At 30.9% G+C, this 15,423-nt stretch overlaps 1 protein-coding gene across 7 annotated transcripts in view; it reads right to left on the bottom strand.

Moving 5' to 3' along the window:
- The window catches only part of LOC142329030 (tubulin polyglutamylase TTLL13-like), a 182,900-nt gene that overhangs the window by 30,676 nt on the left and 136,801 nt on the right, over positions 1-15,423 (bottom strand). For all 7 annotated transcript variants that reach the window (XM_075373302.1, XM_075373294.1, XM_075373286.1 and 4 more), the window contains 2 exons: positions 14,612-14,746; positions 5,424-5,576 (listed from right to left, as the gene is read on the bottom strand). In XM_075373302.1, coding sequence (XP_075229417.1) covers positions 5,424-5,576; positions 14,612-14,746 — 288 coding nt within the window. The remainder of the gene's footprint in view (positions 1-5,423; positions 5,577-14,611; positions 14,747-15,423) is intronic.

Here is a 15,423-nt window from a genome sequence, read left to right as displayed (position 1 = left end):
GGCAAAGAAAAACATTTCTGTAGTTTCTCAACCACCTTATTCAACAGACTTGAGTCCCTGCAACGTTTTCCTGTTCCTGGCTTTTAAAAAACAGCTCAAAGTCAAAGGAGACCAATTTGGAACTGCAGAAAACATTTTAAAAAATGTAACCGACCATCTGAAAGATATTCTGGTTTCTGAGTTCCAACACTGATATGAAGAGTGGGAAAACCATTTGAAGCGTTGAATGGCTTCCCAAGGGAATTATTTTGAAAGTGATAGAGTTCATGTATAATTGGATTATATATAAAAAGTTTTTCTGAACCAAGCTCATTATTTACAGACCTTGTAGTTCTTGTTTGCTTTGTCAAATTGGTTCTAAATACAACCTTCGCGTTGATGCAAGGCAATAATGAGATTCAACTTTGGCCAATGAATTAAAGAATGTGATAATGTTTGATCTTATCAAATCAGATTTTAATTTTCTGGGATGGCTTTTTGAACTTTGCTTAATATTATTGTAATCAGCATTCCTTTCTTCACAAACTTTGGCTGTTGTATTATTTTTAATCCATAATAAAGTACAATTATGCTTTTATCTCAAGAGTATTGTTAAACATATTTTTACAAACTCAATACATCTGACAATTATACTCAAGATGATAAATTGTGGAAAATTATATCTTGAATTTTGAGCTTCACCTCATCAGCATTTAACTGGGTATAAATCTGCAAAGCCGCTGACATATTCTCATTTCTCTGTCCAAGATTTTTTTCCAAAATGCCACAAATATTTTGATTTTGTTTTTCAGTGAGCTTGTGACATTCAAGAGCAGTTTTCTTTTGAGATAATGAATATTTACATGTGCTGACTAAATTTTTCCTGGTTTTTTCACCTGAGAGACCTAACTTCCATTTTTTCTTCTTGCTTACATAAGGTAATCCCAATTCTTTTTGTTTTTTATTCTTTTGATAGGAATGATCTGTTTTTGTACTATTAATTTTTGCGTTTTTATGTTATCTTTTTCATTATCAGAGGTTTACTGGATATCTTTAGTATGTAAAATACCTTTATTTTCATCATTTTGGCTCTCAGCATTTGTGTTTATATGACCTTCAATTTCTATAGTCTCAAATGAGGTTTTAAAATTCTCAGGACAGATAGAATTCTCAATATTTATCATGAAATCTTCTGTATCATTAGGCGCTGGTAGTACTGGTAGATTATTAGTGTTGTTTATAAGTGAAGTGATTATAACATCGTGGTTGACTGCTTCTATTAATATATAATTCTTCGCATTTTGGCCAGAATTTGAAATTGCCCCTGGATTACATATTTCATCTTCATTATTATTATCTAATGCTCTATTCAGCATTTTCAAAATTTTAATGCCACAAGACATGACAATAAATTGTCTGAAAAACAAACAACGAAGACTATTAGTAAGAATTTTGGGTAACTCCTCGAAACATTTTTATGTAACAAGGAAAAGTGTGTATCTCCATACAATTCTTTTACAGCATTTTTTATAAATATTATACAAATATATGATTTAACTTTATATTTCTTATATTGTACTTACCTAACAGAAGCAACTGAATATAAAGCAAATTGTTAAAGAACAATATTTTTGAACATTTACACAAGAATTAATGGATGCTGTACAGCAAAACCAACTTAAACTTATTTAAACAAGCAGGTACCCAGTTTTCCCCACAAACCTGATTCCTCATGGAGTTACACTATTTTCTGTTTGCCATTTAGAAGGTTTATTTAAATTCCTAGGAGATGCACACTTTGCCATGTAGTAGTTATGCATTTCAGCCAACAACTACCACTAAAATTCAAATTTCAATAAAACCTGGAGTTACACACTTTTCTGGTTTCACTGATGATATGAATCAAGTAGCAAGTGTATGAGTAAAAGATGAATAAAGGCAGGCTCTGATTAACAAAGCAGTGAGATGATGATGCAATTTATCCTTGTTGCTTCTCAACTCATACACAGAAGAAGCAATACAAGAATTAAAGGTCAAATTTGTGAGTACAAATGTAAAGAGAGAAAGAATAGAAATATTGACATTTACTGATGACACTGTTGTTTTGCAGAAATCAAACATGAGTTCAAAGAAATTCTGAATAGCATGGGAGAGAGGTTCAGTTTGAAAATAATTAATAATAGTACAAAGATTACAAAATATGGCAGATAAGTGTAGGATAATGTTTCAGAAATTTTATAACTTTAACTAGGTAGTAAAATAACAAAATATGGATGAAGTTATGATCAAAGCAGACTGGCACAGGCCTGTTAAGATTACATGCACAAATGTCTGTTGGTATCAAGCATAGATTAAACAGATTAAAAAATGATTTATAGTGACAAAACTTGGTAAGGAGGAAAAGGAAAAAGGAAAAGAACAAATCTGTGAAATGAGGTATTGGAGGAAGATGTTGAAGATTTAAATGGGTAAATAAGGTATGAAATGAAGAAATCATCAAATAAATAGGCGAGGAGAGAAATCTTGACAGCATTTTGAATGTTTGTCTGTTTATGGGTTTGTGATTTTGGGATTTAAGTTCATGCATTTGTCTTTTTTACATGACTACCCAAAAAGGAGTGTAATGAATTTAGAGTATATGTATGAATGTATGTATGTATGTTTGTTTGTTCCACTATAGCAGCTCAATGGCTGAACCAATTTAGTTGTATGACCCTACAATGAAATCCTTATGTTACCAGGACTGTCAAAGGCTATCTATGCACCTAAGCCAAGACCAAAAAAAACCAGTAGATTTAAAACCTACTGGTTTTTAACCAGTATCTTAGTTATATATATTCATATATTTTATTAAGGAGTTCTTGTGTCAGTGATAACAGTGCTAATTCCTTTGCTGTTCTTATGAAGATGTACTTGTGTTTGTGTATGTGTGTGTTTTTATTTTTAGAAAAATGGATCAAGGTAGGCTTTCAAGTCAATTCTTTATACCCCATTCCTGAGAAATCAAACAATTTAAGCCTGAAGGTCTTCTGTTTGCAGAGATGACGAAATTTGAGTATGGTAATTAAAAAACTAGAAATGTTACAACTTTAAAATCTGGCTCACCAATTTATAATAGTATAGTCAGTATTACACAATATAACTCAAGTTTGGTAGCAAGGAAAAGGTAAGGGTAACTGATCACAAATTATAAATCAACAAAGAGGCAACTTTTCAAATTAAAACACCAAATATGGACTCTCTTCTGTTCACACCAACAAAACATTATCTTAAATTATCAATTTTTTCTTAACATCACACAATGTAGAAATGAATATGAATAATGTTGACAGACAATTCTTTATCAACTACAAGTATCTGAACATTTACAAGTTTTAGCATTAAACTTAACAAAAAAAATGTGCATTACATTATGGCTCCTAAAAGGAATTTTACGGATGAATTTATATGTCCTCTTCACTTATAGCACTGAATTAAACATGGTTTTGACTGATTCCTTTTTAATTCATACTTCACATCCTTTTACTTTCAAGTGCTACCTCACTCCTCGTATTTTTTAACAATCAGTTTATATAGGATCTCATTTTCTGCTTGTTCAGGACCAGACTGGGCAATTTAAAACAACTGAAAATTATATGCTCTATCTAAGACAACTTAGTTCAAAACACCTGTTAGTAATATAAAACCATAATTTATTATAATTTAAATATATAAGGTTTGATAAAAAAAAATATGCAGAATTTTTTAATTTCCCAGGCTGTATAAATCCAACTGTCACAATTTATTTTTTGTCATGTTGATACACTTGTCCCTAATATATATTCAGATTGATAGCCATATTGGATGCTTAGTTTGTTTTTGGCTGTCAAAAAGGTTACATGTGTTTTTGGTTGGTGATTTTTAACTTGTGGAAAAAATGGAACAAGAAATTTGCATTAAATTTTGCTTTAAGAATGGAATAAAGTGCAGCACCGCATTTTTAATACTAAACGTTGCTTTTGGCAATTCTTTTATGAATAAAACAAGCATTTACAAATGGGTAAACATTTCCAAGAGAACCATGAAAATGCTGAAGATGACAAGCGTCTAGGACATCCCAGCACATCAACAACTGATGACAACATCAAAAAATTGAAGAAAATGATTATGGACATTCACCAGATAACTATCAGAGAGGTGGCTGATGATGTTGGCATTATTTGGTTCATATCAAGCAATTTTTCAGATGTTTTAGATGTAAAATGTGTGGCAGAAAAATTTGTTTCAAAATTGTTGAATTTCAACAAAAAGCAGTGTCGAATGAATATTGCTCAGGAGTTGGTGAATAAAGTGAACTGCTCAAGAACCAGAACTGAACTGATCCAGAACTGCTCAAATAGTTCGTAACTGTTGATGAAACCTGGGTGTATGGATATGACAATGAAACTAAGGGCCAATTGTCCTAATGAAAGCATATGGTTAATAAGGAATACCTGGAAGTTCTACATTGTTTGCCAATCCAATCCGAAGATAATGCCTGCATTTGTGGTGAAACAGTTTGTGGCAATTGCACCATGATAATTCACCTGCTCATACTTCACTGCTTACCATGAATTATTGGCCTAAAACAACACCATTATGATGCCTCAGCCTCCGTATTCAGTGTACATGACCCCGTGTGACTTCTTCCTATTCTCCAAGCTGAAAAGAACCAGGAAAGGACAACATTTTGTCAAAATTAAAGAGATAAAGATAGAATCGCTGAAGGAGCTAAATGCACACCAAAAATTGCATTACAGAGGTGTTTCAAAGACTGGAAATAGTGCTGGCACAAATGTATTATATCTGAAAGGGAGTACTTTGAAGGTGACAAAATCAATATTAATGAAGAAATAAACATTTTTTGAGAAAAACTAAAATTACATATATTTTTTTAACAAACCTTGTATAATTGGACTGTTTATAACTGGCAATTGAATTTGCAAGATATAAAAATTAGTCAAAAGTTCTTTGTCTGAAAGGTTGTATTTAGTGTATTCCTTGGGTCATTGAATAGATGTCATTCCCTCCCAACCACATATGATATTTAGAATTAAAATCAAATCAATTTACAAATCTATTTATTCTTAGTTTATTTCAGTATTTCTTAATTTAAATGAATTTAAAGTTAATCTTATTATCTGTAGTAGAATATTTTCTTTGTATAATTTAAGTTGTATACTATGAGTATATTGCACTAATTATATTGATAAGAGTTTCTTTGGGATAATTCTTTTTAAGACTTTTAACGCTATTGTATAAGAGGACAGAAGAAGCTTGAAGAGAGAATTATACAATGAGGATATTTTTCAGATTTTCCTTTCACATTCTATATACCAAAAACCATTAGCTAACTTCTAATGAAAAACATCAGAGTACAAAAATGATCTCAAAATCTCAAATAAAACCTTAAAAATTCTCTCTACCTTTGGAAATATTTTCATCAATGATGGTCTTCTTTTAAAATCATTTTCATAACAAACAAATGAAGAATAATCACTTTTACTCTTCTCAAATACTCCATATTTGATCACATCTGCTATCCGCAAAATTCCACCTAGCTTCATCATTTGATATATCTGCAAAATAAATAATGAAAATTAAAATAAAGCATACTTTCACAGTAAGCAGTATTTAAGAAGTTGTTATTTTTAAGCAATCCATACCAGATTTTTTAGTAGAAGAAAAATTACGAACATTAACATAATGCAAGTCCAATATTAAATCCCAACTACGTGAACCTTTACTATTTTAGAATGACAAAAAAACCACCATTAATAATATATTTAGTAATTTTGATCATAAAGAAAAATTAAATTAAATTAAAACATAACACATGAGTTTTTACTAATTATATATATATATATATATATATATATATATGTTATAATTATATCATTATATTATATTTATTAAAGTAATAAAAACATAATGGAGCAATGAAAAGTTACACAGATGTTAATTTTTACAAAATCTTTCAGTAATCAATGAGACTTCAGAATTATAGAAGATAATAGTATATTTAGGAAAAGGGGGAAATGTACTTTTTGTTCATACCCCCCAAAAAAAAGTATTTAATCAAACACTGTGTGAGTTTTTTTATAAAACACATGCACTTTTTATTGTACTCAACCAGAATTTCTATCTAAGATTAGAGTTCTATCATTTCTTCCAGGACAAATCAGACCATTAAAAAAATATACTTTTCTTTTTATACTACTTACTCCTTATTATTCAATTATTTATTATTACTTATATGAGAAAAATTTAGCTCATTTTTATTATCTACAATATAAAATTAAAATGTTTGCAATAATATATATTACTCTTATTTTAATAGTAACATTTATACTTTTGATGAAAATAATCTATCAAATTTTTATCAAAATTAACCTAGCATAAATATTATTATCTTAATGATAACAGAAATATTAAAGTAATTTAAAGAATAAATTCAAGTATAAAAATCCTTTAATTATATATAACAGACAGCATTACCACTTTTAATTTGAAGTGAAAACTTATGTAGCCACAAAATATTTAAGTAAATAAAATGTAAAATATTTTACATCACTTTCGAAAAAATGATATGCTATACATAATTCTAAACTTATGACGACCTCTGGAAAAGCCGATAAGGGCTAGGAACAGAGGGGTGGCGGAGGGTGTCTTCCCCTATGAGGGTCAAGATAGGACAGGAGCTTAGGATTGAAATTGGATAGGAACCAAATAAAAGTTAAAATGTTATCAAATTTATCACAAGCATATTTTACATAGACCGCTTTTTATTTTAGTGATTCGTAAAAAAAAGCATTAAAATTAGGTGATTCAAAAGGAAAAATGATGATATTTCAAAACAATATCTCAGTCAATCTTTTACGTACAATGACCACCAAAAACGAAATAACAGAAATTTTTATCATCTTTAAAAACTTATTTTCCCCCTTGCCGGCAAGACAAATGGTACTCTGGATCATGCTGTGAATGATCTATAAAAGTGTATAGTTTTCAAACTGCTATGACCGAAGAACTAAAAGCCAAGATCCATAACAGCAATTGCTGAAATTCCTGTTGGAATGTTTCATCTAACCACACAAAGTTTTACTACGAGACTGCAGAAATGTCTACACAAAGAAGGAGCTCCCCTGCAAGATATGATCTTCAAAAGTAAATTTTATGTATGTATTCATAAATGGCATGTTTTTCTACTATTTAAATGTATAAATAAGTTTATTTAATGTAATTTTTTCAGAAGATATTTAATTCTCAAAATTCTTCATTCCCCTTAATCATTCTGTACAAATACATCCAATAATAACTGTTTAACTTACAAATCTAAATTCCTATTTTTATAACATACTCCACAGATTTATTTATTCAATTATTGAACAGAATGGTTTTTCATCAACCATTCATGAAACTTTCTTTAAAAATTAAAGTCAAAGACTAAAAGTACTTTTATTGTACTATTTTCTTGTCTGTAATTCCTACTGTACATACAAAATAATATAATGTGGACTGAATGCTGTCCAAATTTTTTTCTGAAAGTTTTTTCAGAGATGTGTTAGTCTCATTTGTCAACTGAAACAAATTCTCCAGCATGCTGTTTTTTTTGTTTTTTTTTTTCAGGATATCAGTAACAACAATTTCAGAGTTGTCAACTGTGCTTAAAAAAACTCACAAACATCTTTTACTTTCCTGTCTAGATAGCACTATAGCAGAGCTGTAGCTCTAGAAGGGAAAGGATTGTCATTGGTCCAATTTGGGCATATGAGGTTATCACCGGATCTTGATTTTTTGACACCTAAGCAACCCAGAAACAAGATGGAAATTTTCCAGATGTTAATGTTCGTATGTACATTGCACATTATTTGTACATACATGTTAACGTTCTTATGTTTGTTCAGTGTTGGCCTCTAAATCACCTTATGTCCAGAACTACTGGACCGAGTTTGACCAAACTTGGTCAGATCACTTCTATATATGGGACACTGATACCATAAAATTTTCAACTTAAAAAGTCAAGGGGATGAGGCTGTTGAGCAAGGTTACCCTAAGCATCTCAAGATTAAGATCATATTTTTCTTAGGTACATTTGTTAATTAAAAAATAACAATATTTGTAAAAAAATCTTTTTGCAAAATCACACCCCCCAAAAAAATGCTGTTGTATTCATCTATGTTGTGATGTCTCAGGTGAGCAGCAGAATTAAATAAATGAATAATATTTAAAGTGTAAAAAAGTAACTTGGTCTGGCTGGGTTTTCAAACTCGATCGCCTGGTTGACTTAGAACCTGGGGCATTAAGCCTCGTAGCTATACCAATCTACCAACCGTGCAAGCAAAATTTTTCTATGTAAGTTGTGAAATTAAATTAATTTAGTTACTGCAGACCATCGCCACATCCGCATGAATTAAATATGGTATGCGCACGCTCGCTTTAGTTAGAATCATTGAATTAAATAAACAAAAAAATATTATATTTAAATAAAATGATAAATATTCTAAATCAAGTTGTGTGTGTATGAGTGTGTGAACTGTGCATCAGAAATAACCTACAGTTGTAGGATTTTCCCAGAACATGGCTTTAACTGTGTCAGCTTTTTTTTCATCATTCAATACAAAATAATATTTAATACTTTGCTATTCCATCTTTAAGTTATGACAATTAGTAAGGTTGTTACTAATATGAGAAAGAACTGTGATGTTTTAAAGCCCTTGTATTCAGATGATTCCAGTACTTTTTAAATGTTTTTTTTTTCTGGAAGATTGATCTAGTTTTACTTCCTTGTACAAAGAACAAGGAAGTATTGTCATCGTGAAAAATTTCAGTTTTCAGATTTCAAGGGAAATATCCATTTTGACCATTTCTGAACTTATTTTAACTAGTTTCGGCATGACATCAGTACATACATATAAATGTATTTCGCATAACTCAAAAACGATTAGCCATAGAATGTTGCAATTTTGGATTAAGCACTGTTGTAACATCTATTTGTGCACCCAAAATCCAAAAGATTTGGATTTTGGACTTTTTCTTAACTGCAGTAATAAGCCCTCATTGAGAGCTTTTCAACAATATCCCATACGGGGCACTTATTTTCATTGGTTCCAGAGTTATAGCCAAATAAAATTTTAATTAATGAAATATTTGGATCTTAGAAGGGGAAGAAACATTGGTTTGAATCCGACTTCATTTCCTTTTCTTTTTTTTTTAATTTAAATACATTGTTTTTTTTTTTTTGCCTTCAGTCATTTGAGTGGTTTGATGCAGCTCTCCAAGATTCCCTATCTAGTGCTAGTCGTTTCATTTCAGTATACCCTCTACATCCTACATCCCCAACAATTTGTTTTACATACTCCAAACGTGGCCTGCCTTCACAAAATTTCCCTTCTACCTGTCCTTCCAATATTAAAGCGGCTATTCCAGGATGCCTTAGTATGTGGCCTATAAGTCTGTCTCTTCTTTTAACTATATTTTTCCAAATGCTTCTTTCTTCATCTATTTGCCGCAATACCTCTTCATTTGTCACTTTATCCACCCATCTGATTTTTAACATTCTCCTATAGCACCACATTTCAAAAGCTTCTAATCTTTTCTTCTCATATACTCCGATCGTCCAAGTTTCACTTCCATATAAAGCGACACTCCAAACATACACTTTCAAAAATCTTTTCCTGACATTTAAATTAATTTTTGATGTAAACAAATTATATGTCATACTGAAGGCTCGTTTAGCTTGTGCTATTCGGCATTTTATATCGCTCCTGCTTCGTCCATCTTTAGTAATTTTACTTCCCAAATAACAAAATTCTTCTACCTCCACAATCTTTTCTCCTTCTATTTTCACATTCAGCGGTCCATCTTTGTTATTTCTACTACATTTCATTACTTTTGTTTTGTTCTTGTTTATTTTCATGCGATAGTTCTTGCGTAGGACTTCATCTATGCCATTCATTGTTTCTTCTAAATCCTTTTTATTCTAGGCTAGAATTACTATATCATCAGCAAATCGTAGCATCTTTATCTTTTCATCTGTACTGTTACTCCGAATCTAAATTGTTCTTTAACATCATTAACTGCTAGTTCCATGTAAAGATTAAAAAGTAACGGAGATAGGGAACATCCTTGTCGGACTCCCTTTCTTATTACGGCTTCTTTCTTATGTTCTTCAATTATTACTGTTGCTGTTTGGTTCCTGTACATGTTAGCAATTGTTCTTCTATCTCTGTATTTGAACCCTAACTTTTTTAAAATGTTGAACATTTTATTCCAGTCTACGTTATCGAATGTCTTTTCTAGGTCTATAAACGCCAAGTATGTTGGTTTGTTTTTCTTTAATCTTCCTTCTACTATTGCCTAAAATTGCTTCCCTTGTCCCTATACTTTTCCTGAAACCAAATTGGTCTTCTCCTAACACTTCCTCCACTCTCCTCTCAATTCTTCTGTATAGAATTCTAGTTAAGATTTTTGATGCATGACTAGTTAAACTAATTGTTCTGTATTCTTCACATTTATCTGCCCCTGCTTTCTTTGGTATCATTACTATAACACTTTTTTTTAAGTCTGACGGAAATTCCCCTTTTTCATAAATATTACACACCAGTTTGTATAATCTATCAATCGCTTCCTCACCTGCACTGCGCAGTAATTCTACAGGTATTCCGTCTATTCCAGGAGCCTTTCTGCCATTTAAATCTTTTAATGCTCTCTTAAATTCAGATCTCAGTATTGTTTCTCCCATTTCATCCTCCTCAACTTCCTCTTCTTCCTCTATAACACCATTTTCTAATTCATTTCCTCCGTATAACTCTTCAATATATTCCACCCATCTATCGACTTTACCTTTCGTATTATATATTGGTGTACCATCTTTGTTTAACACATTATTAGATTTTAATTTATGTACCCCAAAATTTTCCTTAACTTTCCTGAATGCTCCGTCTATTTTACATAAATACATTGATTTATTAATAATTATTAACCTGTGAAGGTAATTTTTTTTTACAATGTATAATAATTCAATAACAAAAAAAAAATGGAATAAAAAATATAAATATATAAAATGTATATATAATTTAATAAGCATACAAGGAAGTCATGTGGTGTCAACATCCGATTTTTTTCTCACCAATTTTTGATATACAGCCCAGTTTTAAAGACTTAGTTTTAATTAACTTTCTGGATTTTGAAACTTATTATTTTCCTACTATAGCTGCTTTAATTCACTTTGAAACCATACATTATTCAGGTTGTCAAACACTTTTTCTGGTTTTATTTTTATCTAAATTGATAACTTATTTTCATTTTAAAAATCAACAAAGAAACAATTCAACAATAAAATGAAACTCATTAAACAATAAAAGTTAGTAATCAAATAATACCAAACACTTAGCATAACCAAGCACTAGAGTTATGATTGTTTATGCAAGAACAGTCACATGGTGAAAATAACTGTAACTACATAACTTGGATCTACAATTGTTTACCACTAAACAAACTGGATTTACAACTTTTTAATACTCCATTATTTTGTTAACTATACATACTTTTGCTATGTAACTATACATACATACATACATACTGATGCTGTGTTTTTACCATATAAAAATATACAGTGGAAGAAGTACTAGTATGTCAATACCTCAATTTCCATTAAAAAAAAAGGATTATGACTGTTTACTTCTAGGTGATGATAATATATGATACATTAATATATGATACATACCTAATCACATTACAATATAATGTAATGAAACCATACATAATCACATGTAAAAAACAGAGTATGGAGGTTTTAATTTGTTATATCTTTTTTATGAGGTGTATAGTGTTGAATTAGGACAAGAATTAAAGAGCAAAAGGGACAGTTTCAGATGCATGCATGGGTGTAATTGTTTCCTTATCTTTCCAGTTGACAATGCCACTAAGAAACATGGCAACTCCTGAATAGAAAGCATTCTGTGTTTTGCAGCTTAAATGTGAATCTGTAGTTACTGTTCAACATTCATTTTGTAGAAAGTTTAATTGTATAAATAACATTCGTTGAAGGCATAATCAGTTTGAAACAACCAGATGTCTGTGTAAAGAGCAAGAGAAGGAATGATCATAGATGTCTGAAGAAAATTTTGATCATGTCAGGGAAACTTTCATGCTTAAAAAAAATGAGAAAGACCAGCCACGAACTAGTAATACTGGTGATGACAGTGTGGAATGTTATAAGGAAATACTTATATACAAAGTTTGATAAATTAATATGTGGAATTCCAGTTTTTCTCAAAAAAATCCTTATGTATTATCAACCTTCAGGAGGAGTACTTTTAGATATAATACATTTGTGCTAGCACTTTTTCCAATCTTTAAAGAACCTCTAGAACACAATTTTCAGTAAGTGTTTAGCTTCTTCAGCAATTCTGCCTCTTAAATGTTGGCAAATGCCGTCCTTTCATGATTCTTTTCAGCTTGGGAATATGAAGACGTTAAAGAGGGCCATGTCCAGCAAATATAGAGACTGAGACATCGTAATGGTGTTGTTTTTCACCAAAAATTCACAAACAAGCAGTGAAGTATGAGCAGGTGCATTATAATGGTGCAGTTGCCATGAATTGTTTCATCACAGATCCAAACATTTTCTTCAGATTGGTTCACGCAAATAGCATAGAACTTTAGTTTGTACTCCTTATTGACTGAATGCTTCCATCGAAACTATTGGGCCTTAGTTTCAATGTCATATCCATACACCCAAGTTTCATCACCGGTTATGACTATCTGCACAGATCTGAATCGTCATTCACTTCATTCAGCAACTCCTGAGCAATGTTCATTAGGTACTACTTTTGGTCGAAAATCAACAATTCTGAAACTAATTTTGCTGCCAAACACATCTCAAAAAATTTCTTAGCATGAGCCAAGATATGTCAACATCACCAGCAACCTCTCTGATAGTGATCTGGCAATTGTCCATAATCACTTTCTTCAATTTTTTGACATCAGTTGATAATATGGTGGGATGTCCAGGGTGTTTGTCATCTTCAATATCTTACAGACCTCTTAGAAACATTTGTACCACTTGTAAACTCTTGTTTTATTCATAAAAGAATTGCCAAAAGCAACAGTCAATATTTCCAATGCCGTGCTGCACTTTATTCTGTTCTTAAAGCAATATTAAATGCAAATTCTGTTCCAATTTTTTAAAAACCACTGACCATACTGATACACACATAACCTTTTCGACAGCCAACAATAAATTAAGCATCCAACATGGCAACCAATGTAAATATACACATAAGGGTCAAGTGTACCAATAAAACAAAAAATTGACAATTGGACTTCTACACCCTGGGGAATTTTAAAATTCCACATATTTTTTATCAAACCTCATATGTATTCATACCATTTGTAGGTGTAATAGGCTTTGAAGCCTGTTGACTATGCAGTGCTTGTAGTCATCACAATCGAAATGTTGCAGCATGATGACGACTTTCTTGATTAAACTTTGTTGAGTGATAAATCAGCATTTTATCTTAATGGAAAAGTTAATGTACATATATCATTATCATATCTGGGCATCAGAAAATCCCAATGAACTCTTTTGAATGTGAAAGGGCTCCCCATAATTAAATGTTTTCTGTGTAATTAACCAACGGTAATTTTACAGACTGTTCTTTATCACTGAAGTAAGCATGATAAGAGTTGCTTATCTGGATATGCTGCAGCCATAGATCTCCTCAATTCCAACATGGACCAGGGAGTTTTGTTTGGCAACAAGATGGTGTGCCTCCTCACTGGCATAACTTTGTCCAGGATTGTCCAGGAAATGATGTTTTCTCCAACCGCTAGATTGGTTGGCATGACCTCAATGACAGAGCTTGTTTGTGGTGACCTTAGAGGTCATCCATGAGATTTATTTCCTTTAGAATTTTATAAAAATTCTTGTATATGTGCCTCCACTACCTACTGATCTACCTGATATTACATACAGATTGAAGTAGTTGTTGCTTCCATCTTACTCCAGACATGCTGGTTAAAGTATAGGACAAACTTTTATATCAGTTGAATATATCCCACATGATGAATGGTGCTCACATTGAAAACTTGTAAGCAGAAACTGTAAGAGTTACTTTTTAATTTTATTTCTAATTCATTACTGTAAGTCAAAATTTAGAAATATTAAATAGCTTTAAAACTGTGATACATACTTTTTTATATATCCTGAATATTAATGATGATGTTTCTAAATGTAATATGACATTATTATACTACAACACATCTACATGATTTTTCTAAATTTGTAATTTTACAAATAATAAATGATCCTAATCAAATAGCTATCGAATGCTTTTTTAATCACATTGATTATTTCTAATATAATAACTAAGTTTTAAAAACTCAATGAGCTCTACACTGTTTAACAATCATGTTTGGCAATATAGACTAAAATAAAATTAGCATTAGTTGTAACATAAACTACAATTAGTCAAGAATGAAAGTAATATAACAGATAAAATAAATTTTGAGAAAAACTAGAAATGTTTTAATTAACTTATATTAATTATAAAAATAATGTTGTAAAAAAAAGGATCTCCAAAACAAAATTCTAAACTAATGTACATACATGCTCAACAACTCCATAGCTGCGAACAAGATAATCACGCTGAGTCATAGAGGCAAGTCGTTCAATTTCTTCAGCCTCTTCAATTGTGGTTGGTTCAAATGAATACAGAATTTTTTCAATTCTTCTCTTTAACTTCTATAACAAAAACAGCCACAGAATCAGTACGATCTGTTACAAACATCTTGTACTTTTTTGACAAAATTAATCATGATATGTCTGAAAACTGAAACTACTGAAAATGCAAAACAAACATAAAAATACTAAATTCACAGTTTCAATGCAAATGGAAGATAAAAATATCTAACATTAAAATAATAAAAATTGTTAATACAATTGATAAAATTTTGAACATTTTTTTTGTAGCTTCATGTAAGCTTGCAACCTCTACGCAGGGAATGTAATACAGAAGGGCAAATTCAAAGCCAGATTTAAACCCAAACCTTCTGAATGAAAGGCAAAGATGATACTACACAGATCAATATTTTGGTTAACTATGTATGTAATAAAAGATCATTTGAAAAAATGACCACACAAACTCTTAAGATCTCTTTCACACTAAATGTCAAGAAAAAGCAACTCTTTCTCTAAGACAGTGATTCTCAAGCTTTTTAGCTCCACAATTCTCAAAAAGTAAAAATTGTATAATGAATATTTGCAATCCCCCCAACCACAATACAATGAAATGTAGTTAAAAATATTTACCTGCATTGGTAACAACAGGTATAAACATGCATGTATGAGTGTGGGTATAAGCATGAGTAATTTACAGATTCCAACTTCATGTGTTAATGCTCCTTGTAATTTGGTCTGTT

The sequence above is a fragment of the Lycorma delicatula genome, chromosome 1 (genome assembly GCF_047948215.1).
Source record: "Lycorma delicatula isolate Av1 chromosome 1, ASM4794821v1, whole genome shotgun sequence".
NCBI classification, from domain to species: domain Eukaryota; kingdom Metazoa; phylum Arthropoda; class Insecta; order Hemiptera; family Fulgoridae; genus Lycorma; species Lycorma delicatula.
This window is presented reverse-complemented; position numbering and strand designations above follow the sequence as displayed.